The sequence below is a fragment of the Balaenoptera ricei genome, chromosome 16 (genome assembly GCF_028023285.1).
Source record: "Balaenoptera ricei isolate mBalRic1 chromosome 16, mBalRic1.hap2, whole genome shotgun sequence".
NCBI classification, from domain to species: domain Eukaryota; kingdom Metazoa; phylum Chordata; class Mammalia; order Artiodactyla; family Balaenopteridae; genus Balaenoptera; species Balaenoptera ricei.
The window spans coordinates 46,742,078-46,766,086 of record NC_082654.1 but is presented as its reverse complement, the minus strand read 5'-3'; the positions used below and the strand labels follow the sequence as shown (position 1 = coordinate 46,766,086).

The window sequence follows — 24,009 nt, the reverse complement described above, 5'->3', positions numbered from 1 at the left end:
CTCAGCTCTGAAGGACCCCTGAGAATTTCAGGGGAACCTGGAGGCAGGACACTCGGAGGGGAGCCTTCGGCTCTTCCTTTACCCTGGCCACCCAGCCCCCAGCTGCAGGCCACTTTCCCAGGTGATCTGGTTACAGGGCCATACAGACTACTGCAGGGACCCGGTGCACTTGCTAAAAGCCAGGCCCAGCAGCGACTTTCTGGACTTAGCCCAGGTGTAAACCTGAAGCCTGCTCCAGGCTCTCCAGTGCCACGAGTCACTGAGAGCCTTGAAGCCAGGCTTTCTTCTTCCTGGTTTTCAGGGAGTCGAGTTTGGTCTTGGGGGGCCAGGTGGTCTGCTTTCCCCCTGACTTGTTGGCCATGCCACCTCTCGACGGAATTCAGCCTTTAGAAAAAAAATGAAGTCCCTCACTCACAAGCTTCCCCAGCTCTCTTGCCCCAAATACGGAACTTCAGAACCACCAGGAAGCCTCTGGGAGCTCTGAAACAGGCAAACTTTTTTTTTTAATCTCTGGACTAAATATTCTCAGACATACATTTAATCCCTGATGAAAGGATCCACAAATTCAAATAATTTGGGGTATTAAGTAGGGCTTGGATAAAATCTGCAGAAAACGCGTACACATACGCGTGCGCACACATACACGAGCGCACACATACACGAGCGCACACATACACGCACACACACACACACACAAATGTCAGTACCCACCCCCCCCACCCCCCGGGGCTTGCAATTCTAGACTTCCAGGGTGAGCTGTGGGTTCTGCAGGAGCCCTTTGCTAATTTACACTAATGAGTGTCAATTATGGCATTTTGCAAATTGGTGAACTGGCAAACAAAGATGTAATACAACCCAGGAGGCTGGAGCATCCCTGCACAGGCAATGAAAGCCACGTTTGCCTCCAGCCCTGGAAGTGCAGGGGAAAAGATGGGCCCTTGCCTGCCCTCTGGGGACGCCCAGGTAGGAAGCCAGTGGGATTCTTTTGCGGTTGCCTTGGCTTAAGGTAAATGTGAGGACAGTGAAGACTGCAGGTGGGGGAGGGGAGCATTCCCAGGGCAGCTGCAGTGGCTCCTGGGAGAGGGCGAGCCTGGAGCCTCCTTCTTCCCCCTCCCTGTTCCCTGAATCGGGAAGTCTTTCTCAGTTGGCCCTGGAGGAGTTTATTTTGCAAAGGATAACTAGGAACCTCAGTACCTTGGACTGAAACAGTTCTCTCCTGTGATTAATGTCCTTTATCTTGAGACACCCGAGCAGGGGCCTTCCGATTTTAGCTTCCCTACCCTCCTAGGGTCCAGCTCTCCTCAGGTCCTTCTGGCCTCTTGCCCTGCAAAAGCTGAGCCTCAGCCCACTCAGAGCTCCCTGTGCTGCCCAAGGGAAAGGTCTCTGCCAGGATGCACCCGTGACTCCTCCCATCGTTCCCCATCCTACCCTCATTCCACCATCTGATCACTCGGCTGCAGACTCAGACACACTTGTATCCCCAAGGCCTGGCAGGATAATAACAAGCTGCTTTGTTCTCATTACCTCTCTAGGGAAACCGGTCAGCCTGAGCTACAGATGCCCTTGCCGATTCTTTGAGAGCCATGTCGCCAGAGCCAATGTCAAGCATCTCAAAATCCTCAACACTCCGAATTGTGCCCTTCAGATCGTGTAAGTCCGAACATCATCCTCCAGGGATGTTACATTTGATGGGCATAGTAACACCCAATGCGCAGACTTGTTAAAGCTAGAGAAATGACACATGCCGAGTGTCCAGGCTCGAACCTGGCATAATTAGAGGCAGCTGACAGTACCACCAGGCACGGGTTTCAAAAGCTGCTCTCACCCTTGGTGCCCTAACCCTTGGTGCTGTGCTCACTCACAGAGGGCCCTTGCCTCTTCTTTCCAAGCTTCCTCCCTTTAGTGCAAGAGATGGGAGCACATTCAGATGCACCCTTAGACTGGAGAAACATGGGATTCACCAAAGTTTCTTTCTGCTGAAGTACAGTAAATTAGCCAGCCCCTTGCTGGTAATAGTTCTGCCAATTTCAGGGCTTTGGTGCCCTAATTTAATCCTTTATCACATAGCACAAACTCACAAGACTCAAATTCAGTTGAAGTCATCGTTAAACTGTTCGGTGAAACTCAAAATTACCAGCTCACTTAACTGCATTTTCTGAAAGCCAACACACAAGGTTTTAGTTTTGCTGGTGTTGATGGCAGCTGCTAACATTTGATTTCATCCATGTGGGAAACGAGACATACCAAAATCACACATACATGAGACGCTAAGATCTCTCCTGGAGAGCAGGAAGCTGAGCCAAGTCCAGAAAGAAAGCCACACGTGGCCGTCCATTGCTCGGCCCTCCAGGGCCCGTGTGTCCCCATGCCGCTCACAGCGAGCTTGGCCGTGTGTCTAGATGTCGGGGAGTTGAGGCTCGGGGTCTCCCGGGCAGAGCTCACCTCCTGAAAAGTCCCATCACTAAAAGCAGGACGGGGACACAGCAGTTGGAGCAAAAGCTACACCCACCTGACGACTTTCCACCCAACACCAACTGGTTTTAGGTTTGACTTTTCTTTTTCTCTAGCCTTTGCTGCCTTGAATGTGTTTGTCATTTACAATATGCTTTAGGGCACTAGAAGACGAATTTTGTTTTTCCATTTTCTTTGCTTGTAATAAAATACTCTCTTTTGAGTAGTATTTAATCAGATAATGAATTCAGCGAGGATGGGCCCACTTTGTGGTGCAGACTCTGTGGGTTCCCTTGCCTCGAGGTTGAAGAAGCCAGATAGAATCCTCAGGTCTTTCGGGGCAAACACGTTAATAAACAGCAATCCCCAGAATTGGACCTGGATCCGCCTTGCTCCGAGCCAGGCCCTCTGCACAGCTCGTTGACTCAACAGGCAGGCTGTGTGAAGACTCCTGGTGTCCACGAGCCTCTGTGCTGGCCGCACGGGTCCTCCTAGACCCCAAGTGGCTGGGCGGTGGTGTCCTCGGGCTGCTTGAGATTACCTGGTACCCAGGGGCTTTATGGAGAGGGATCCAGAGATAAGTCCAGGTCCTCTTCCAGGAGTCTTCAGGGAGGGAGGCTCTGAGTAAAGGTGAGAATTGGGAGGAAGGTGCAGTACGAACTTTCAAAGAACAAATGAGACCATGAACATTCAGTGAACTTGTAAAATCTCTCTGGAAACCATTTTCTGGCAAACTACCTACCCTACCTCTCCCCTGCCCTCCCCACCTGCCCCCACTGTACTCTCACCTCTCCCCATCCCCCAGACTATGCGGTACCTCTTTGTAGGTCTCCTGCCTCTAGGCTTATTCTTAAGTCTGTCTTCCATGTACTATCAAGATGGTCCATCAAAAGAAAAATCTGCTTCTGCCACCCCACAAGTTCCCGTCATAAACAAAATTGCAGATGAAGCCCCACTGCTTTGCCCCTTACATCTGGCCGCGGGCTTCTTGAGTGTCCTGTCTCCCAAATTCCTCACATCCTCTCTGCACTGTTACCCCTTTGGGCTATTTGCTCTTGCTTTTCCTTCCCCCTTTACTTCACTTGCCCAGCTCCTACTTATCCTAAAAAAGCCAACTCAAATGTTCCCTGTGTGAATTCTCCCTGGACTCCTTAAAGACTTTTCTTCACTCCCCGGTGTCTCTGGGGTAAAACTTGCAGCACGGCTAGCGCTGTCTCCCCAGCACACCTGGGGTTCCTCCCGAGCCTGAGCCTGCCAAGCGGGGCACCCCGCTCCAGTTGGGTCCTAACCTGGGTGTCGGATGAGCAGATGTCCAGGTCACAGCCATGTTCCCTTCCGATCAGCTGCACACTGTCGCCTCTTCTGTTTTGGCAGGGCAAGGCTGAAGAACAACAATAGACAAGTGTGCATCGACCCGAAATTGAAGTGGATTCAGGAATACCTGGAGAAAGCTTTAAACAAGTAAGCACAACAACCAAAAAGGACTTTCCACTAGATCCACTTGAGGAAAGCTAAACCCGTGTGAGATGAAAGGGCAAAGGTGTGTGGGGGAGGAAGGCCTGAATGGTGAGGACCAGGTGTGCCTGGGGGGCAGCGCATTGACCTGGGCACGGGCGAGAGGTTTGTCCAGCATGTAGACAACTGCATTTATAGCCTACGGTACAATATCGCAGCGTGTGTTCATATGTGCCCCGTACCTTTCACATTGGCTGTTTTATAACTGGGGTTTTTCTAAGAAATTGTATCATCCCAATAGCATTTCCCACCAGTCGGTTCCCTCATCATCATCACAATCATCATCATTCTCATTACCCTTTTTTAAATCGATGATTACTTCAAGCTTTGTATTTGGTTTGTTTTGGAGATTCTCCTTTTCTCCCCCGGGAAGTCTGAGCACAGTCAGGTGATGGCCAAGCAGGGAGCTCAGATAAGCATCCTTCCTCCAGAAGCTGAGGCTCGGAGGAAGACAGTGGGCGACTCCTGCAGGGGGTGTCCCTCCTGAAATGACAACCCACATGCTGACCAGTGCTAGGCGGCGGCCACTACCTTCACCTCCTCTTTCAAGCTCAGTGATTGGATGGGTGGGCTCCACGTAGAACCGCCATCACTGGGGACTGTGCTCAGAGACCCTCTCCGGGTCACTCCCGGCCTCTCCCTGCCTCCCGGAATATGCTTTCATCTCGCTTCTGCTTCTCATTTCTGTACGCACCCAGCTGGAGGAGGGTGACCGCAGGGGCTCCCACCCTGTGGCCCCCTCCTCCCTTTGCCCGCCCCTCCTCTGCAGGCCCTCTGTGAGATCCTTCTCTGGCCTCCTCCAGAACGGGGCTGGCCCTCTGCTGGGGGTATGAGATCACGTCTCCTCCTTCCCACGAAAGACGGTCTTTGCAGAATCAAATGCAGTTTTCAATCTGAGAGCTTGCTTTGAGGAATTTGGGTTCTGTGATTGCCTCTGAAACCTATGTATGCCATGGTGGCTCTACAAACTCTGAGGTTTCTGAAATCAGAAGTGAAAAAATAGATGAATCAATGAGCCTCTTGCCACTAACCCCTCCTCCTGAAGCCACAAGATGGTTTCAGGTTCCAATCAGAAATGTTGGCAAGATGAAATCCCCTGCATAAATGTGATCCACAGATGGGCCTGGTGGTATTTGTAACTTTTTGCAAGGCATTTTTTTATATATATATATTTTCGTGCACAATTTTTTAAACGTTACTTTAGTAAACAAATGTATTTCAGAATATATTTATAGTCGAACAATTCCTATATTTGAAGTGGAGCCATATGAATGTCAGTAGGTTACATTTCTCTATTACCATAAACTACTGGCGATTTGTAAAGAAATATATATAAGTGTGACTGCAGCTTTTTAATGTTACCCACAGTGTATTTTTTCACTTGTACTAAAATTGTATCAAATGTGACATTATATGCACTAGCAATAAAATGCTCATTGTTTCATGGCATAAACCTCCTACTGTATGTGGGAATTTATTTACCTGAGATAAAGTCCATTAGTTGTCAGACATGGGGCTCACACACATTTCTGGAATCTATTCAGATAAGCTGGCCTGCTGGTCAGGTGCCTTGCATCCCTCCTGCCGAGTTCACATGCAAGTGACAGCACATGGGCCTTGCTCAGGAGCAGATTAGATCTGCAGCTCAAGTTTTTATGTCTTTTTTTTTTTAAAACCCGGTAGAAGCAGTGGGGCTAGTTGTCTGAAGAATAATATTTGGCTCACTAATTCCTTTTCCCCTTCTTACTGCTCCTCGGTTCTCCTAACATCCCCATGTAATCTCCAGAGACTCAATCCTCATAATATCCAGCTTTCACATTTTCCCATGTAAAAATCCCATAATTCCAGCCCATGGCTAATATCAAGCTTTCTCAGGAACAGGTGGCCTTACCCCATAAATCATTAAATACCATTCAGCTTGAATCATTTTAATGTGACCGTCAAGAGCCAATTGCTCTAATAAAGTTGCTCTAATAAAATTCTGCTAACCAGCTCTCTCCCTTGCTCTCCAGAACAATCCCAGTCATTCCCAGGGGGTGCGCACAGGCATCCAGAAAGGAGAAGGTGGGATAAGGCTGCCTTCTTTCTCTTCTCCTGGATGGCCATCTGAACCTTGGGCCTCCAACCTCCAAAGCTTATTCGATTTGAAATGCAGAGATTTTAAAGATAAAGCAGAGAGTTCAGCCCTGCATTGAGATGTAAAGAAGCCCTAGGAGAGCAGGTTGGGGTGAGACAGAAGACCAGTCCGGCCTGGCCCTGGGCGTGCCTTCCCACCCTTTCGGATATCAAGTCCTCATCCCTGTTAGAAGCCTCAGGCAAGAGCGGGAACCAGGGGCAAGTTGGCAAATGGCCAACTGCTATAACCAGTTCACGGGTATCTGTGTTCTGGAAGCCCATCTAACATTTTTTTGAATTGGGGAAAATGTCTGATTTATTTTAATGAAGTACTGACAGACAGTGCTTTGCCCAGGGGCCTCCAGGCCTGAGACTAAAGACAGGGTTAAACAAATACACGGGCCACTTTTAAATATTGTACAGACTGAGAAAGACTCCTGTTTATTTCAACGTTATTAATGGTTCTACTAATTTTATCTAAGGGGGCGCAGAGAAGAAAAAGTGGGGAAAAAAGAAAAGATAGGAAAAAAGAAGCGACAGAAGAAGAGAAAGGCTGCTCAGAAAAGGAAAAACTAGTTATCTGCCACCTCGAGAAGGACCACAGTGCACTCTGCTCTTGTGTCTCCCGGCGCTTTGTAAATCTGCCCTAACCCTCCTCCAGGGCAGAGCCCCTGCCTCCCGGGCGGGCGCTCAGACTTCCGTGGGGGAGCAGCACTTTGCCGCCACTGTGGCCACCCCGGGTCCTGTATTGATGTGCTTTTTAGGGCCTTTCCTGGTCTGCTAAGTTAAGAAGAAAGTAGTTGTACAAAGACCAGGGTTGGAGTCTGTGACACGGAGCCTGTGTGCTCAGGACTCTATCTAGAACAGCCTGGGACTCCGGAATGGCCCAGGGCTCCATCTAGAATGGCCCAGGGTCTCTCTCCAGCATCACCCTGGGCTGATGAGCCTCCACCCTGCCCTCCGCTCCCTCTCTCGCAAGGCCCATGATCACGAGCGCTCAGAGCTCACACAGCTCCCCACTCTTACAAGCTGCGTTCCCGTCTGAGGCCAGCGTGTGGCCACCTGGCCTGTGCACAGAGCGGTCTGCTGGCCCAGCAGCCGGCATCTCACCCAGCAAGGGCCATGTGCCTGATACCCTCTCATCTGCCACTGCCGGTGGCATCACTGCCTTTGTGGGGCAGAGCTGGCTGTGGCCGTGCCATTTGCAGGCGATAACTGACTCCTTTCCCCAAATGCCTGTTGCCTGGCTCTCCACCACTCTGCCACCTGGGGTAGGACTTTTCTGGCCGCTCCCTCCCTGGGCCTGGCACTGTATGAGCGGCTTTACCTCCAAGCTTGGGTGGGTTTCTTCAGACCGTGTGGGGAGAATGGCTGACAGCTCTGCATTTCCAGAGGGCAGTTGTGGAAATGCTTCTCAGGGAGCCTCTTTGCAGGGCAATTCACTTTGTAGATTCTTTAAATGGGTCCCTGATGCAGAGGAGGTGTGTGAAGGGCCTGTAGCTCTGGGGACTCCTAGCCTATCCCCTTCCCCCTTCTGCGTGACCCCAAGTGATTAAGTTCTGGGACGCAGCCGCCTCAGTCCTCACTCACCACCCCGACCTCAACACACATACACACACAGATTCATGGCTCAGCTTTCTTGCCAAGTCTCTCCAATTTGGGCTGGAAGGAGGGGGATCACAGGGGAGAGCAAGGCCCTGACTTCAGTAGTGCTTTGAAAAGGGAAACCTTGAATATCTACTCTTCTCCCCATCCCCCTGTCACACAGGGACACACACTCACCCTGTACCCCAGACCCCTGGTCATAATTTCAGTACATGGATCCAGAAAGACGACATGGTTGAAGGATGGAGCACATGGATTTCAGGAGAAGAAACCCAAGGTCCTTGCCTGTCACCTGGGTCACAGAGCGCTGTGTCCCCCTCACGCTTTAGTGCGCTCCTTTTAATTACAGCATAAGGAATTAGAGCCATTACTTTTCCTCACTGGAGAAGTGTCCCCCTAGGGCACTGTAGCCAAAGACTTTTACTTCCCACTGCCATCCCTTGTACCCGGCTAACTCCCCCAGCCTGTGGCCCTCTTGCCAGCAACAGGGATGGCAGGCCTGCTCCCGGGCGTGTGGGTTGCCCACTTACCTCATCCTGCCTGTGGTGCCTCCGAAGGCCTCTGGATGGCTGCTGGGCTATCCAGGGCTGCAGTCCTTTCCGTGGAAGCCAGCAGCAGTGCTGGTCTGCAGGACCTTGGCCAGGGTAGCGCTGCTCTTACAAAAGCACCTGCAGAGGGTCAGACCTGTGACTCCACGCTCCCTTTTTCACACCGCAGGAGCAGTACCTTTCTGTGCCAGAGAGGGTGACAGGTCTGTTCTGGGAGAGCTGTTTGCCCTGTAGCAACTGTGGGTCAAGCTATTGCTTCCCTGAGGTAGGCAATAGCTTACAAACTGCTTTCTGCAGTGCCCAGGGAGACAGCATCTGCCACCTCTCCGGGGGGAGCCGGGGCTGCGGGGACTCAGAGGGTTGGACCCACATTAAAAAACATAGGCAAGCCCCTGTCTGTCCTTATATGACTCCATGGGCCCTGGGGCCTCACTGTATCTGACCAGCGGGCCTCAGCCCCGCTGAAGGCAGGGTCGCCGTGGAAGAGCCGAAGAGCCGGACCTCCATTCCGTTGTGGGTTGAAACTGACTAGGCAGCGCTGGCGCGTCTGCCACCGGGTGCGCATGCGCGGTCCCAGTGCCGGCTGCCTGGGCGCCTAGCTCCGGGGCCACTCCGCCGCGCCAGCCCAGAGGTCCTGGGGCTTAATGTCTATGCTGGGCTAAGGCATCGCGCTTCGTCCTGCCTTGTGACCACTGTGCCATGCCATCTCCGTGCCCTTGTCCGTCCATCCGCCCTGTGCTTGCTGTGCCCACCTGCCCTCTCCGCTTCCCGCCTTCCATCTATCCTTCGCTTCTGCCATGCTGTCTCTCTCACTTCAGTCCCCCTGCTCAGGGTCTCGGAAGGCAGAAGCACCGCAGAGATTTGGAAGTCAGAGGTGTGTCCCCGGCTGGAGCGGGACTCAGCGTCTCAGGCGTGCGGCCCGGCCACTGCAGGAACCCGCCTTAATGGTGTCTCCCTCTGTTCTTGTTAACAGGAGGTTCAAGATGTGAGAGGCGCAGGTTGGGTCAGACGCCTGAGGAAACCTTACAGTAGGAGCCCAGGTCTGAAATCAGTGTTAGGAAGGGTCTGTAGCCACTCCCCTGCACCCAGGCAGGCCTGAATGCATTTCCAAGGGCCTTGTCTTGCACAGTTTGCCTTACTTCACCATTTGATTATGTAGCAAAATATATGGCGTTTATTTCTCATTTAGTCTGATTATCCAGCGTCACTGGCGACAGATAGGAACTTAGATTAAGGCCATTCTTTTACCTGCTTTGTTATAATATCCTTCCCACGGACCCCCTTATCTAGCCAGAGGTTTCTGAGCTGTGCAGGCTGGAACCCCAGACCGAGGGAGCCTTGCCCACATCACCATGTCCAGGGTGGAGAGCCACCAGGAGGTGTCAGCACCAGTCAGCGTGGGCAGAACTTAGTGAAGGCTGCCCTGTGCAGGGGCGGGGGGGGGGGGGGGGGGAGAGGTTCTGGGGCGCCAGGCAGGAGCCTCACCCTTCCTTAGGGTGAGAGCAGGGTTCTGCCTCTTTGGCGAGTACCTCAGGGCTTCCCTGAGCTGAGGCAGGCAGGAGTGTGAGGCCAGGGTAGAGTGAGATTCACCCCTCATCCCAAGCTCTCCTCTACATCCCATCACGTCCTTCTCATCATTCTCTCTCTCATCCATCATCATGTGTATCCAAGACTGTCTCCATGACCCAGGAAAAGGACTCTCTCAAGAGCAAAGCTTTACTTTAAACTGGGCACCAAGAAGTAAATCAAAATGTCTCGTGTTACCCGGTCCTGAAAGCACTGTGCACATCTGTGGCTTGTTTGGGATATTGTCCATTGTCCAATCCTGTGTTTTTGTTCAAAGCCAATGTCCTCCGTGCATGCACTGTCAGTTCCTCAAATGCAAAGCCTGAGAGTGAGGAGATGCCCCTTGGGGCCTTTGACCAGGTTTCTGATTAGGGCTGTGATCCTTTTGGATGGAACCTTGTATTCCCCATGATCACAAACCCATGTTGAATCAACAGAGCCCAAGGGAATTCGGTTTGCAGCAGTATGACCTTCGAGGATGCAGACCCTCAAGGCGTCTATAATTGTTGGTACCTCAGAACTACAGAGAGTTTTGCCTTCATGGTGTCAGCATTGTTTGGGGAATAACAAGAGAAGAATTTTCAACTTTTTTTTTGGTTTTGAAAGCCCAATCCATAAAATAATCAATCCTGGACATGAAGATTCCTTCCCAATTAAAATCTAACCTCATTTTTTTCACCATTTGATGATCCCATCATCTCCTAACTTTGCACAGTGGCCCCTGGACCTTCTCTGCTGCCGCTGTCATCTTGTACTTACAGGACGTCCAGCAGGGCATTCCTCTTAGAAAAGAATGGGCTGGTTGGGAAAGTAGCTAAAAAATCCTGACATTTAGGGTGTTTCCCTTTACTGAGAGCAGTTTGTAGAGCTGCATTAAACAGTTTAAAAATCTCACTTTCTGAAAAGGTAAGCACTTGAGGGGTTTTGGCTTGTTTTGTTTTTCATTTGGTCTCACTAATACTTTTCCCCTCTGGTTAATTTTTTTTTAATTAAGAAAGTAGAAAAAAAGAAGGGCAAAACAAGGAAATGTATCAATTGACAGGATGATGCAAATAACATGCAGAAAGTATATTCTTGTAAAATAATCTTGAATTGTAGGTGTTCTCAGATTTAATAATCTTTGGGTTATCAGTAACATGTGTTAGGCATTTCATAAATATGCCTTTAAATTAGATCTTCACGCAAAGAGACGCAAATCCATCAACCAAACAAAAATTCACATCCTCAAACCAGCTTTGTTATATTGAAAACAATAGAGTATGGAGGGGCCTTTACTAGTTATAAGGGATACAGAGCTGGTTTCAAAACCCTCTTCTGAAGTTAACCTGTCACTACAGGGCTCCTGAATTAGACATGAAATGATCGAATTTTCAGTGGGAGAGTCATTTTCCAAGTAATTCAAGACATTTTAACATCTCATGGAAAATTTGGAATTATCATCCCCTGGAACCCATGAACCGGAACCATTAAATCTCTTTCTCCAAGAAAATTAACATGGCCCTAAATAAATCTTGACTACAGTTAAGAATAATTTTTGTTTCTCCCCTATAGGGGGAAAAATAGATAAGAGGAGAAACTGCAGGAAAAATGATTTGTGTGACAATCCCTCTACTTGCAATCCGCTCCTAAGTGGAGACTGCCCAGCTAAAGCAAATATGCATTTAAATAGTCCATTTGCAAAGGAAAAGGCTCTCCTGATCCCCTTTTGCTTTCAAAATACAAGTTCCGTGGATCACTTTGATTAGGGGTCACCTAGCTGTTCCTCCTGGTCCAGCGCTGCCTCTACCTGACCTTCCCTTGGGCTCCATGTAACCTCCAGGGTGGTCCTCCACTGCCAGCCTTTGCATCAGGACCCAGGCAGAGAAGACTTGGGGGCACTGAACTCACAGACGTGCTGTGTGTTGGAATCTGAATCTGTGCCTTGTGTTGTTTTGCACTGTTCTTTGTCCCACTCCGGCCAGGTGCTGAGACCCCAGCGAGACACACGAAGGACCCTCTGCTTATCTGCCTGTCCTCCAGAGAAAGGAGGGCCAGCTTTGAGCAGAGGGCCTGAGTAGCAAAAGGTTGCAGCCCTCACTGTGTGAAGTCCAGAGAACTTCTAAGCCTTTTCACTGGATCCGATTTGACCTTCCTTTTCTGACTGCCCCCTGGTGTTATCACTATGGGATCTCTCACTGGGAGTTCATCACCTTTCCCAGGTGGTGCATCCTTTTGTAGCTGGATGAGAACTGTGGGGTCCTGATCTCTCTATGCATATTCCCTGGGAAATTTCCCATCCCTGGGAAATGTTCCCTGGAAACCTTCAAGTCCCCTAAGGAGACCACTGACATTGTCAAGTTGAAAAATCCCATAGGCTGTTATTCTGCAACCTCGCTGGACTCTCAGTCTCTGAGCAGTGATGGGTTCAGTGTTAAATGTGATAAATACTGTATTTTGTATTGTTTAAATTGCATCTCCCACATAATGTGAAAATGGTCCAGGAGAAGGCAGCTTTCTCTATGCAGTGTGCTTTTTTTTTTTTAACAAGTAACAACTCCTTTTGAGAAACAACAATTTCTACTTTGAAGTCATATCAATGAAAAGATGTATATGCACTTATAATTTTCCTAATAAAGACATGTACTCAAATGTAGCAGCCAACGGTTTGAAATTAGTGTTACCATTTGGAACTCTCCAGACTTGGTTTTTCTTCCTCAGACCCAACACGGAGGGGTTGTGTAATTCTAGCTGCAATAGTCAGTGAAAAACAGGCCATTGTAATCATACTCATCATAGGCAAGAATTCTGGGGGCAGACTTGCGTCTCCTAGTCTGTGTCCTTAGCAGGGGGAAAGGCTCTCCCTTTTCTCTGAATGTCCTTGGTTTTGCTGGAATCCCTTCTTAAAAGCGAGCCAGCCTGCTACTCCAGAAGGGATAGTTTTGTGCAAGGGCCTGGGTGATTGCCTGTCAGCCATGGGGAAGGAAACTTCCACTCTGTACTTCTCAGGCTTAGTAGAAGGCAACAGAGGTCCCGTCCCCGAAGGCATGGCCCAACACCCAGCACCTTTAGTATTTTCTGTCCTGCACTGGGGCCTCTGCTGGAAGCCAGATGCTGATTCAGCCAGCAGTGTCCTGAATACTGGGGACAGGGGCTGAGCCCAACAGACAGGGTTCTGTCCTCACAGAGGTCGGTCAGCCTTTCACACTTTCCACCACATTCTCTCTGATCCAGTCAACCATGCTGGAAAGGAGAGGCCAGCACGAAAGCCCCCAAATGCCTAAATCCAGATTGTTCTGTCCTCCAGGCCCTCTTGCCCACATGCCCAGATGTGACCACATCACCCCCGTGCTCAGTACATCCCAGGTATTTCTAGGGTGACTGCAATGTGGTTACCAAGTTGCAGATTAACTGGAGGGAGGAGGAAGGGTTAGAGAGACCACGTCAAGAGGCAGCGTGGTGTCCTGGGACAGGCGTGGCAGTGAGGATTAGCAGGCCAGTGCTTGAATCCTGGTCTTCTCTCTGCTCACTGTGTGATTTGAGACCCCTGCCTGACTCTCATTCTCCCCATATAACGCTGGAGCTTAGAATCACCAAGAGTTGTGAGGATTAGACTGGGATCCTGTGCGTGGAAGCCGTTTTGCTCCCTCTCTCTCACCCCACTGCTCCCCGGGGTCTAGTCTTGGGATAAGAGCCTGCCTGCCTCTGCTTAGACCCTCAGCAAAGCTCTGATACCAGCTGGAGCTCAAAGTGATCTTAAAAGTTGAGCTTCACCCGCTTAGCCGACAGATGGGGAAAAGTCTGTTGGTTGGGTCTTGTAGGTGTCCCGGTGCCTGTGCAGTGCTGGTCCCAGCATGTCCCACCACTATCCTAGCACCAGGAACTCACAACCTAACCTCTGGGTTAATTCCCCAGGATGATGTTGACTCTTCAGAATGATGTTGCATTAAAAAGTAATAATAATAAATAACTGAATCCATGTCCTATCATGCTTTACACAGCTGATGGCCCTCATTTAGCCAGCCGACAATCCCTGCCACGCCAGGCCCGGTACGAGGTGGGTAGTATGGATACTGTGGTGAGCAAGCTGGCGTGCCCCCTGATCTCAGGGAGCCTGTAGTCTGCGGGACTGTCTTGCAATTAAGTGAGCATTTTCGTAAAGCGTGGTAATGTAGGTCAGGGTGCATCCAGGGGTCAGGGAAGCTTAGAGCACCATCGAGGGCTCCTTAAAAGAAGTGCTGCTGAAGCTGAGACCTGAGAGAAGTAGATTATTTCCAGGGAGGGGAGTATCTACTGACCCATGAGGACTGCCCTTGTGAGCCCACGTGGGGTCCTGCTGTGGGTTAGAAACGGGAGCTTATTCTGCCAGGGGCGCAGCTCCCATGGGAAGCCCAGCATGAGGGCAGAGAGAGCTGGATTTCAGCCCCTCACTCCCCTGCTGCAGCCTTGCGTAAGGCACAAACTGCACAATGGCGGCTGAGATGGGCTGGGCCCCCCCATGAGGATGGGGTCCTGACAGCTGGGAAACATGATGAAGGGGTGCCCTCGGTACAGCTGATTGCATGGTTTAGACACCTGACCCTGGCTGCCCGGTCCAGTTTTCTGCCCCAGGAGTGCAGAGTTGTGATTCACACTTCCTCGGGTTCTCTGGGTTTCTCTGTGCCTACAACTGAGAGCCTTGTTCTCGGGAGTGTGGGTAGCTGGAGAGAGAGAGACGTAGAGAGAGCTACAACTGGATGAAACAGATTCAGAGAGAGAAGGGGGGTGAGAGAGCAGGAGGCCCTAGATGCAGGTGAGAAGTGGACAGAGAGGTCCGGCCACACCCCCTGCCCTCGGCTTCTGTGTGTTCCAGATAAACCCCTCTCAAGAGCTAGGATGAGGATTTCTGCTAATTACACCCAAATAACCAGCATTGGAGGCAATTAGACAGGCATGGGGGGCAAGGCAGGTGGGGAGCAATGAGGCTCTGGACATGGGCTCGCACTTGCACAAGGAATCATTTTGGAGACCGCCCTACCTCCTCCCCAGCCTCCCCAGGGGTCTTTTCTGGGGTTTGTCCCTGGCTTCAGCTTGAACTCCAAGGAAAGACCCCTCAGCCCTGTGCTTGCTACCCTGTTAAGACTGATAAATGACCCAGAAGCATCCCCTAAGCCCCTCCCCCCATAAAAAAGTACACAGATTCTGTTTAGGACCAAGATGCCCTTCCTTCCCTGAAGAGCACCAACCCAACCTGCCCAACATAAATGGTGGTGAGATGGCTGAACCATCAGCCTGTGGAGAGTGCTAGCCCAGCCCCAGATGTGTGGAGGGGAGCCTGCAGTCCACCCACAGCCTATGTGTCCAACGAGAACAAACTGGGACAATGAATTCTCAAGTGCATCCATCCCCAGGGCATCCCCTGCTGGGCTGCAGGCTCTGTAATGTCCTGTTGGGATTGGGGGAGCTCTGCGGTGAAGAGTGCTTGTCATAGTGGGTGTTTAACAAACATTTGATATGTGAGCTGATGTCCTCGAGTCGTGAGGCATCAACAGACCCTAGCAGCAGCTTCCCGGGCAAGCCACAACCAAGCCCTGGTGTTCCTACCTGGGACTGGAGCTAATCTCAAACTCCAAGGAAGTTGTTCAGCTAAGTTTCCAGAAGTTAACACTCATTTTAAAGCAAATGAATTGCAGCTACCTCTTGGCCCATGAAACCAAACAGAAACAAAGCAGAGTGAAGCCCTAGATGGAGGGGGGAGAGTAGAGTGGCAAGGGGTGCTTATGGATTGGGAGGCTGGGTGGGAGGAGCCTTGGATTTGCAGTGAAAGCGAGTAGCTGCGGATTGCTGTACGACCCATCCCCAGTTCAATCTAACTCAGTCCACAGGGCGCCTGCCTGCACCTCTGTAGCTGACTGGAGTTCAGAGAAAAAAGTACATCCCCGCTATCTGGTCTGTTTAAATTCCTGACACTCACCAGAAGCGGGTCCTTAGTGCTGCCACACTTCCCTGTTCCATTTGCTCCTCCTTCTCCTGGGTGCTGATTCCACACTTTCCTCTCTCTTTAAATCTTCATCCCCCTCTCCCTCCTCACTCCCAGCTGATGGTCTGGTATCTATGTCAGAATAAAAGGAAGAGGTAAGAAGGGCATTTCCTTGAGCTTCCCCTCTCATCCACTGTCTGTCCATCCTGTACCCACTGTCACTGCTGTCACCTGGGAGTGGTGCCCAGTGCTTCTCACCTGCAAAAGGACATCTCTCCTAACTTCCCCCGTCTCCTGCACCATCAATCTTTCACTCTCTCCATCATGCCAACATGCTATGATAGCTCCCTTGGAAAGCAAAACAAGGCAAAAATAAAAACAGCCTCTATACTGTATCTTCTACCCCTAGGTCCCCCTACAACTTCTACAGTATTTCTGTTTATCACACAAAAGTCCTCAGAAATGTTGCCTGTATTTCCTATGTCCACCTCCTCTCCTCTCTCTTTTATCCTTCCTGAACCCACCCTACCACTCACTCCACTAGAGTTGCTCTTTGTCGAGGGCGTCATTGAGCCCTGCTGGGAAATCGAATGGTCGGTTATCAGTCCTCAGCTTCTTCAATCTCTTGGCGTCATTGGACATCGTGGAACACCCTCCTGGAAACACGTTTTCTGGTTGGCTGTCAGGAGGCCACTCCTGGCTGTTTCTTTGGCTTCATGCCTTCTTGTGTCTCTTTGCTGCTTCCTTCTCAGCCTCCAGACATCATCCAGACAGGGACACCCCGGGACTCAGTCCTCAGATGCTCTTCTTAAGCACCAGGTGAACTCACTCACTCTCTTGGCCTTGAACTCCATGTGAAGGTTAAGGAAACCAGTGATCTCTCTCCTGGACTCTCACCTTGTAAGCTCAGCTCCTCCTCTGAAATTTACCATATGCAAAATGAAACTGCTAATTCCCAATTTCCCCCCAACCTGCTCATCCCGATTTCTGCAAATAACAACTCCATTTCTTCCAGTTGCTCAGGCCAAAACCTTTTAGTTGTCTTTGATTTATTGTATTATCTTACAGCCCTCAGCTAAACCATTACCAAACCCAATTAGTTACCTTCAAAATATATCCAGAACCCAATCACCATGCTACCATCTGATCCAAGCCACAGTCATCTCCTCTTTGAATCCTTACACTAGCCCCTAAGCTGGCCCACCGTCATGTCCTGCAGTGTCCTCTCAACAGCAGCAAGGGTGGCCGGGCATGGTGATGTCACCCCTACTCAGACCCTCCAGTGGCCAACAGAGGCTTTCACCTGTGGGTCCCTGCCATCTCTCTGATGTCACCTCTCTCTACTGTGGCCACGCTGGCCTCCTCTCCCTTGAACAGGCCAGGACTGCCCCTGGCAGAGGGCCTTTGCACTTGGTGGTCTCTGCCTAGAAAGCACATGGTTTACCCCCTCCCTTCCTTCCGTCTCTGATCGCCATCACCTTGTCAGAAAAGCCTTTGCAGACCCCCCATCCCGTACAGCCGCTCCTCACCTGCATGTGCCCTGGCACCCTATCCTGCTTTTTTCTGTCCACAGCACCGCCTGCCGTGTTTACTTGCTTGCGGACTGCTTCCCCACAGGAGAGGTTTAATACCACGCAGGAAGAGAGGGGCTCGGTCTGTTTCACTCACTAATTATTCTTTGCGGCTGGTACACAGAAGGTACTAAAGAAATATTTTTTGAATGACTGCCTGATAAATCAACAGGATGCTATCATATTGGATGCTTTCTTTGCTCATCTCTAAAATAAAGATAGCCATGCTCGCAAGGTTGTGCGTTCATTCATGCACCCAAGGTCACACTGGTCAGTCGTTACTTGGATCCAATTCATCTTACTCTACTGTCCGTATGTCAGTGGTCACACACATGACCCTTCTCTAGAATCCCCTGTGCCTGACCCTTCCCCCTGAAGTCCCCATCACATGAAGAACTACAGTGGTTCATTTCCTGTGAGTCTAGATTAAAGAATCATCCCTTTCCCCAGAGGCCCCTCCTTCTGAGCGCTCCTCCCCCCGTGGGGACCTGCACACACTCCCTGTGCAGACCACGGGGGCGGCGAGTGCTGGGCTGGGGTCCAGCTGGCCTGGGCTCTGCAGCCGGGGGCTCAGGGGGAGGACGGCCACGGCCAATACAGGTCCCCAGGGACGAGATCTCTGCTGCTGGTGCTTCATCACAGGCAGTGGATGGCTGGCCAGACCTTAGGACCCAGCAAGAGCCCTAGAGGAAAATGATTCCAGAAATACTGAGCAGAAAAGAACAATCTACAGGGATCAGCTACAGGAAACGGAGGCTGTGTGACCACAAATAGACACGAGTGGGAAGTGACAGACTGGAGGGGTTCCCACCTCCGTAACCATCAGGATTCCCGGCCTCATTTCTAGGGGTACCCAGGTCTTTCCCACTGCCCTGCCCAGGTGGAGGGCTCCAGGCACCTGGATGCTGCTGGCTTGGCCTAAAGGCAGATGCTGGCAGCCAGACCCGGGAGGAGGTCCGGCCAGCGGCCGAGAGCTCGGGAAGGTGGGTGGCAGCAGGGTCTGAGCTCAGCTTTCCTGAGCAGCAACCAAGCACTGCACTGCAGCTGTACAAGTTGCTCGGGGGGAGGAGTGACCGGTCAGCCTAGAAGGCCCCAGATGCAGCCACAGGCTCTCACCTTGTCCTGGCCTCTTCCCAGGCATTTTCCTGAACACGGGAACATCAGCCCAGGTCACACAGGCTTGTAGGCCGTGAGGAAACAGCCATTCTGAGCATTCCTGAGCTCTGGGGGAGGGGACTGTCCTTCTGGCCACTGTGGGAACCCCCAGCACCATGCCGAGTCCTTGGCACCTAGGAACGAGGCCTGTGAGGGACCAGCTCTTTCCAGTTCTTCCCCTGACAGATCACCTGCCCAGCCAAGGCCTGCCCCCTGCTCAGGAGGCCAAGGGGAACCAGAGGCTAATGCATTCACCACGCGTTTCCTTATGTGGGCAGGACAGAGTTCCCAGCGGGGACAAACAAACCCCTTGGTCAGGTGCTTTCCATCCTGCTGACATTTCTGGTGCAGCCTGTACCTGACAGGCCCATAGCAGTACTTTCTAGGCATGGTCTTCTTGTCCTCCCAACAATCCCACGAGAGACCAGCCCTCTCCCGTGTGATGGACACAGGCACCAAGGTCCAGGGCGGCCATGGAGCCTCCATGTCTCAGAGCTGGGACGTGGAGAGGGCAGATCTGATCCTGGGCATTTTGGCTCCAGTGCACCAGACAACCCGTCCTTGCTGTTTGCAAAGCAGAGCCCCAGGCAGAGGCGGTGGGCAAGGGCTGCCGGGTTTCAGATCCCTTCTGCCCTATATGGCCCAAGCGTATTTCCAGACCCCAAATGAGAATCCATTTAGAAGAAATGCTAGGCAAACTCTGGCTGTGAAGTCAGTATAGCCCGTCAGAAGCAGCAATTTTTAAAAATGAAACAGCACTGAATAGAAAAGAAGAGAATAAATTGGAAAATATGGGCATATGTCACACTTTCTAAAGGGAAGAACAATTCACACGTGTGTGTGTATGTTTCATAACGTCAAATGCAATTTTTATTGTAGACAGTGGTCAAAAGTGTACCGGTCTTGTGTACATAAAACCCATGAATGTGTCTCACCCTCCCTGAGTAGAAGGAAAGAAGTTAGAGGATAGCACTAGATTTCCTTGATTTAATGAGTTAAAAAAATTCTTATGTTTCTAAAATGAGGATGCAGTAATAATAACAGTATGCATCAAATGGCTACTTTTTTTTTTTTTTTTTTCTTTCCTAAAGAGCTGTAGGCTTCTCTAGAATAGCAAAATCAGATCTAACCCACAGGGTACTTTCCTGGCCCATATTCTCAAGTGGCAGGAGGGCAGGGGCCAGATCCCCATCATTATGCCTTTCCAGGGAGTCCAGTTCCAAAGGGGACCCCAACTGGCCTCCCCAAGCCTGGTCTGTACTCGGGAAGCCCAAGGAGCAAGGGCCTGGAGCCTGGGTCCCAGAGAGGGGAGGGCCTGAATCTCAAGATTCCCAAAGAGTGAAGCCAGAGGGAGTAGTCCCCCGGGCAATAAAGAGTATCAGTGATGCTGTTAAGATGCCCTTTCAGTGTCCTTAAAAATGGAGCGATCCTGGCCCCGGATGTGCCCAAACAGTCCCAGTGTCTGCCTATTGTCCCAACAAAATCACTAATAGTGCCCTTTCTCTCTCAGAATGTCCTAGTTTGAATGATAAATTGTATGGCCGCCTTATCAAAGGATGAATGAGTTTGTGGACTCCGCTAAGTTCATGCCTGCTTCTCCCAGCTCTCTTTCCCCTCTTTCTCCTCCCTTCCCTTCAGGAAAGCCTGAGCAAGCCTCAGGTCCCTGTCCCACTTCCTCCCCTGGCCCTCATCTCCTCTGCTCACCCAAACCAGAGCTGCTTTCTGGGGTATCTGAATCCCTGGCCCAGCCTTGGGAGCCTCATTCTCCCCAGAGGCCAGGTACAAGATAGGGCGGCTGGCCCAGGAAGAGGAGACATCAGAATCCACAGAGCTTTTGAAGAGTCACTGGACCCACAGTCAATGCCCACCTGTCCCAGACCACACTGGGGACCCAGGGAAGCCTCTGTACCTCCCTGAGCCCTGCTCTCCTTGTCTGTGGTTCCTCATCTGGAGCTCACAGAGAGGGGAGAAGGGACAGCCCTGGATTGCCCTGGAGGTGGGCAGGGCAGGCGCCTGAGTGCAGGGAAGGTACCAACGTTGCATTCATTGCATCTTCCTTGTGCCCGGCACACAACATACACTAATGGGTGCTCACTGCAAGGGAGATGGTGTTCCTATTTTGCGTATCAGGAAAGTCAAGTTAAGCACTTTCCCAAGCCATGTGTGTAAAAGTAACAGAACCTTGAGTCTCCACGTGTTTTATTGCACCATCTGTATCACCTGTTAGTCCTCCTTCCTGTGTGTCTCAGAAGTAACCATCAGCCATGGAGGGGTGAAAGGGAGGTGCTGGGGTGGGGAGGGGTTATGATGACAGGAGGGAGTCACTCTGAGCCTAAAAGGCAGTGGACACTCTTTCACCATCCACTTAGCTGGGGGCTGCCCTGGGATAGAGGGGTGACGTGACGGCGACTCTCATGGGGTCTGCACATGCAACGTATGCAGAAGTGTCTCCTGCACGTGACCCTGTTGACTGACATGCCCCCAGCCACGCGCAGCCATGGGCTCAGGAGTGTGGGTGAAAGACATGCATTCTTGGGTTGGAAAAGGGGGGCAGTTAGACCTTGCCCTGAGCAGGTGGCATGGAGGGAGCCAAGGTAGAGGCTGATAAAGAATAACAGGAATAATAAGGACAAAAATGATGCCCGCTAATGTTCCCCACGCGCTGATTATGTGCCACACAGGGCTGGCTGCTCTAGATCTGCGACCTCATTCAACCTGGGAGAAAGGGAGTGACTTGCTCAGGGCCACACAGGATTAGTAGCAGACGCGTACCAGATCCATCCCATCTCTGCATGGTGTGGGTTTGAAGGCTAGCAATGGGGGCTTTGCAGCTTGATATGTTGGGTTCCAAGGAGTGCAGTGCTGAGCTGGGGTTCCCCTCCCTGGTTTTGCCCCTCAAAGCTGCCAACATGAGGCTCTTTCATTTTTCAGGGCTGCCTCCTATGTCCTCCATTTGTAATCAAACCCATATCTTTATGAAGTGCCAGGGGCTCTTGGTGATGTTCATCCGCTCAGCTGTCTGTGTTGAGGTTGTTCCTTTGCTGGAGACCAGGCTGGGATAAAGGGTTAAAGCCCACCCCACCCCCCTTTCAGCTTTTTCCCTGGGGCTGTCTCCCAGTGGGCTCCTCCTGGGGTGGCCTGGGCTGTTTGAAGTACCCAGGGCAGGATGTTCTCATGAAGCCAGGATTCAGGAATCTTTTCAGATTCATGTGATTAGGCTCTGTCCTTGGCCTTAGGGTACACAGGCCCCCAGTCCACCCACCCTGGGCTCAGCCTGTTGCTTCCCTTCCCTTCCTCATCCCCATGCTGCTCTCTGTCTGTAGTCTCACCCCATCCTCAGGGACCCCAGCTCCTAGCTCAGCCCTTCTCCAAGATTTCCCACTCATCCAGGGCTTTGGGCCCTGTTCCCCTGGGTCCATCATCAAGGGTCACCAGCTCTGCCCAATTTCATGGAAATTTCCAGCTCCTAAGTCTCCATCTTGGGTCCACCGCTCACTCATTGCAAGAAATTTTAATTACTTGCCGAAGAAAATATTTAAACAAACAACTGAGGTTATGTAATTGCCACCGGCTGCAGCTCCCTGACCCGCAGCTCTGGAAGCATTGAGAACTGTGCCCTGGGCTGGACCCAGAAGCTCCTTAGAGTTGCCCATCCCTGTGACATGTCAGCACACATGGCACATCTGATTATGAGTCTGCTAATGAGGATGTGGTTTGAAAAGCATTTTTGCTCCTTTGTCTGTGAACTGAAATTCTTTTATCTGGATTTTATCATTTCTTAATTTTGCTGAGGGTTCACAAACCACAGATCTCCACAGTGTTGAACATATGTATTCTTGGGAGTTCAAATTCCCGACTTTCATCCTTCACTCCCAACTGTTCCAGCTTCAGCAATTTCATTTCACCAGCTGTCCTGCCAGGGGACCCCAGCGCCACCTCATGCCAGTGTTACAGATCCTTTCTCAGAGCAGCCAGGTGGCCTCCTATGCAAAAACTTTTTTTTAATTAAAAATGGTTTCCAAGTAAAATAAGAGAGTCCTCCACCTCGTCCCCTCAACCTAAGCCACCCACCGCTCAAACGGGTCTCCACCCAGAGGTTGCTTAGAAACATATACAGAAGGTCCAAGGCAGCTTGGAAATGACTTGCATCTCTTCTCCCAACACACGCCGTGGGCTGTTTTACAGGAATCAGATCAAAGTGGAACAAACTTGTGAAGTTTCCAGCAACTAAATGCAACTTCCCCACTGTTTGCACTCACATGCTCACACAATTCACTATCAAAGTGAAACAAAAGACAGAAGAAGGCACCTTTGGCAGGTTAGGGCTTGGAATTGTGGCTGGAATTAAAGACACTTTTGAGAACTCCCATCTCAGGGACCCAGCCAAACCCAAACTGAATGAGTCAGGGAGCTGCTGCCAGCCTTTGGAAGTAACTCCAGCCTGATTTGTGACTCTTTGGGTATGCCCCCAATGCTTAGGACAAGGGAAGGCATGTTTTCGGACCTTTGCACTTCCCAGCATCCAGAAAGAGAAACAAAAAGGGCTACCTGATTCCCTGGACGTGGCCGGTGGGCGTCATCCATGGTGAGAGAAGAGATGCAGCGATTTAAGAAGAGCCTGGAGGGAAAAACCAAGCAAAAATGAAAATGGATGGAAGGAAAACAAAATTTACAGAATAATATTAAACATTTAATTTTAAACAATGTGAGGAGAGCCTTTGTAATGGTCTCGAGCCTTTTAGGATTTTGGATTCAGTGTCTTTCCTCACAGAAGAATGAAAAGTATCTCAAAGGTAGCAACGTGTTAGATTCTGGAGAAGAAAGATCAGCCTCACCTTGCTTTGGGGTTCCCTGTGTGCTCAAGAAAGTGTGAATTCATTGTAGGCACTAAATAAAAATGCTCTGTGTGGATCTTAACATCCTTTAGTTGAAACCCTCCAAGAAATTCCCACAGCTCCCCTCTGCAGCCCCACTTCGCTTCCCCATCCTCAATCACACCATCTCACCAGGGTCCTCAAATGCATCTTTCCTTTGGCCAAGCGTCTTCCCCGACCTTCCACCCCATGGCTCTATTGAGCCTTCAGCTGGACCCTCCCCTGCACCAAGATGCCTCCCTGATAACCATTTCTGCTCCACCCTGTTTCCCTCACAACGCACAGATCTCCACACCATCTTCACTCCCTTGCTCACGTGTCTGTGTCTGTGGTCTGTCCTCCCCCTGGTTGCCAGCTCCAGCAGGCACTCTCCTCCACACCGCACCCCAGCCGTCCCTGATAGGACAGCCTCTGCGGGCAGCTGGCATTCTTCGGTCTTGTCTCTCTGGAAGTTTTCTCCTGTCACACAGCCAAGTCCAAGTTTGTTTACCTTCTCTTTAGCCAAAGCCTGACCTACTATCCCAAGAAGGAAGGCAGCAAAACTGTCTCCTGTTAACTATTTACAAAGCAGTACCTTTTTCATTGCTGTTGCCTACATGCCCTGAGGGTTTTGCATTGGTCAAATTGGCATAATTTGAATAATGTGGTAAGTTAATATTTCTCTAAAAACTTTC

The 24,009-nt window shown here is 50.8% G+C and overlaps 1 protein-coding gene and 1 long non-coding RNA gene across 5 annotated transcripts in view; one reads left to right on the top strand and one right to left on the bottom strand.

The window, feature by feature from the left end:
- CXCL12 (C-X-C motif chemokine ligand 12) overlaps positions 1 to 24,009 on the top strand; it is a 28,290-nt gene that overhangs the window by 2,637 nt on the left and 1,644 nt on the right. The window contains exons 2-4 of one of the 3 annotated variants that reach the window (XM_059901044.1): positions 1,533 to 1,650; positions 3,826 to 3,912; positions 9,208 to 9,671. In XM_059901044.1, the coding sequence (XP_059757027.1) occupies positions 1,533 to 1,650; positions 3,826 to 3,912; positions 9,208 to 9,223 (221 nt within the window). In that variant the 3' untranslated portion in view covers positions 9,224 to 9,671. The other 2 variants (XM_059901042.1, XM_059901043.1) reach the window with 2 other exon arrangements.
- Positions 1,538 to 23,800, bottom strand: LOC132351144 (uncharacterized). 2 transcript variants are annotated; one of them, XR_009498101.1, is made up of 5 exons: positions 23,652 to 23,800; positions 23,010 to 23,079; positions 8,217 to 8,354; positions 3,741 to 3,832; positions 1,538 to 3,071 (listed from the first exon to the last, which is right to left on the bottom strand). It is a non-coding gene; the product is annotated as an uncharacterized LOC132351144 (long non-coding RNA). The 2 variants fall into 2 exon arrangements; XR_009498102.1 differs by lacking the exons at positions 23,010 to 23,079; positions 23,652 to 23,800 and adding an exon at positions 15,730 to 16,168.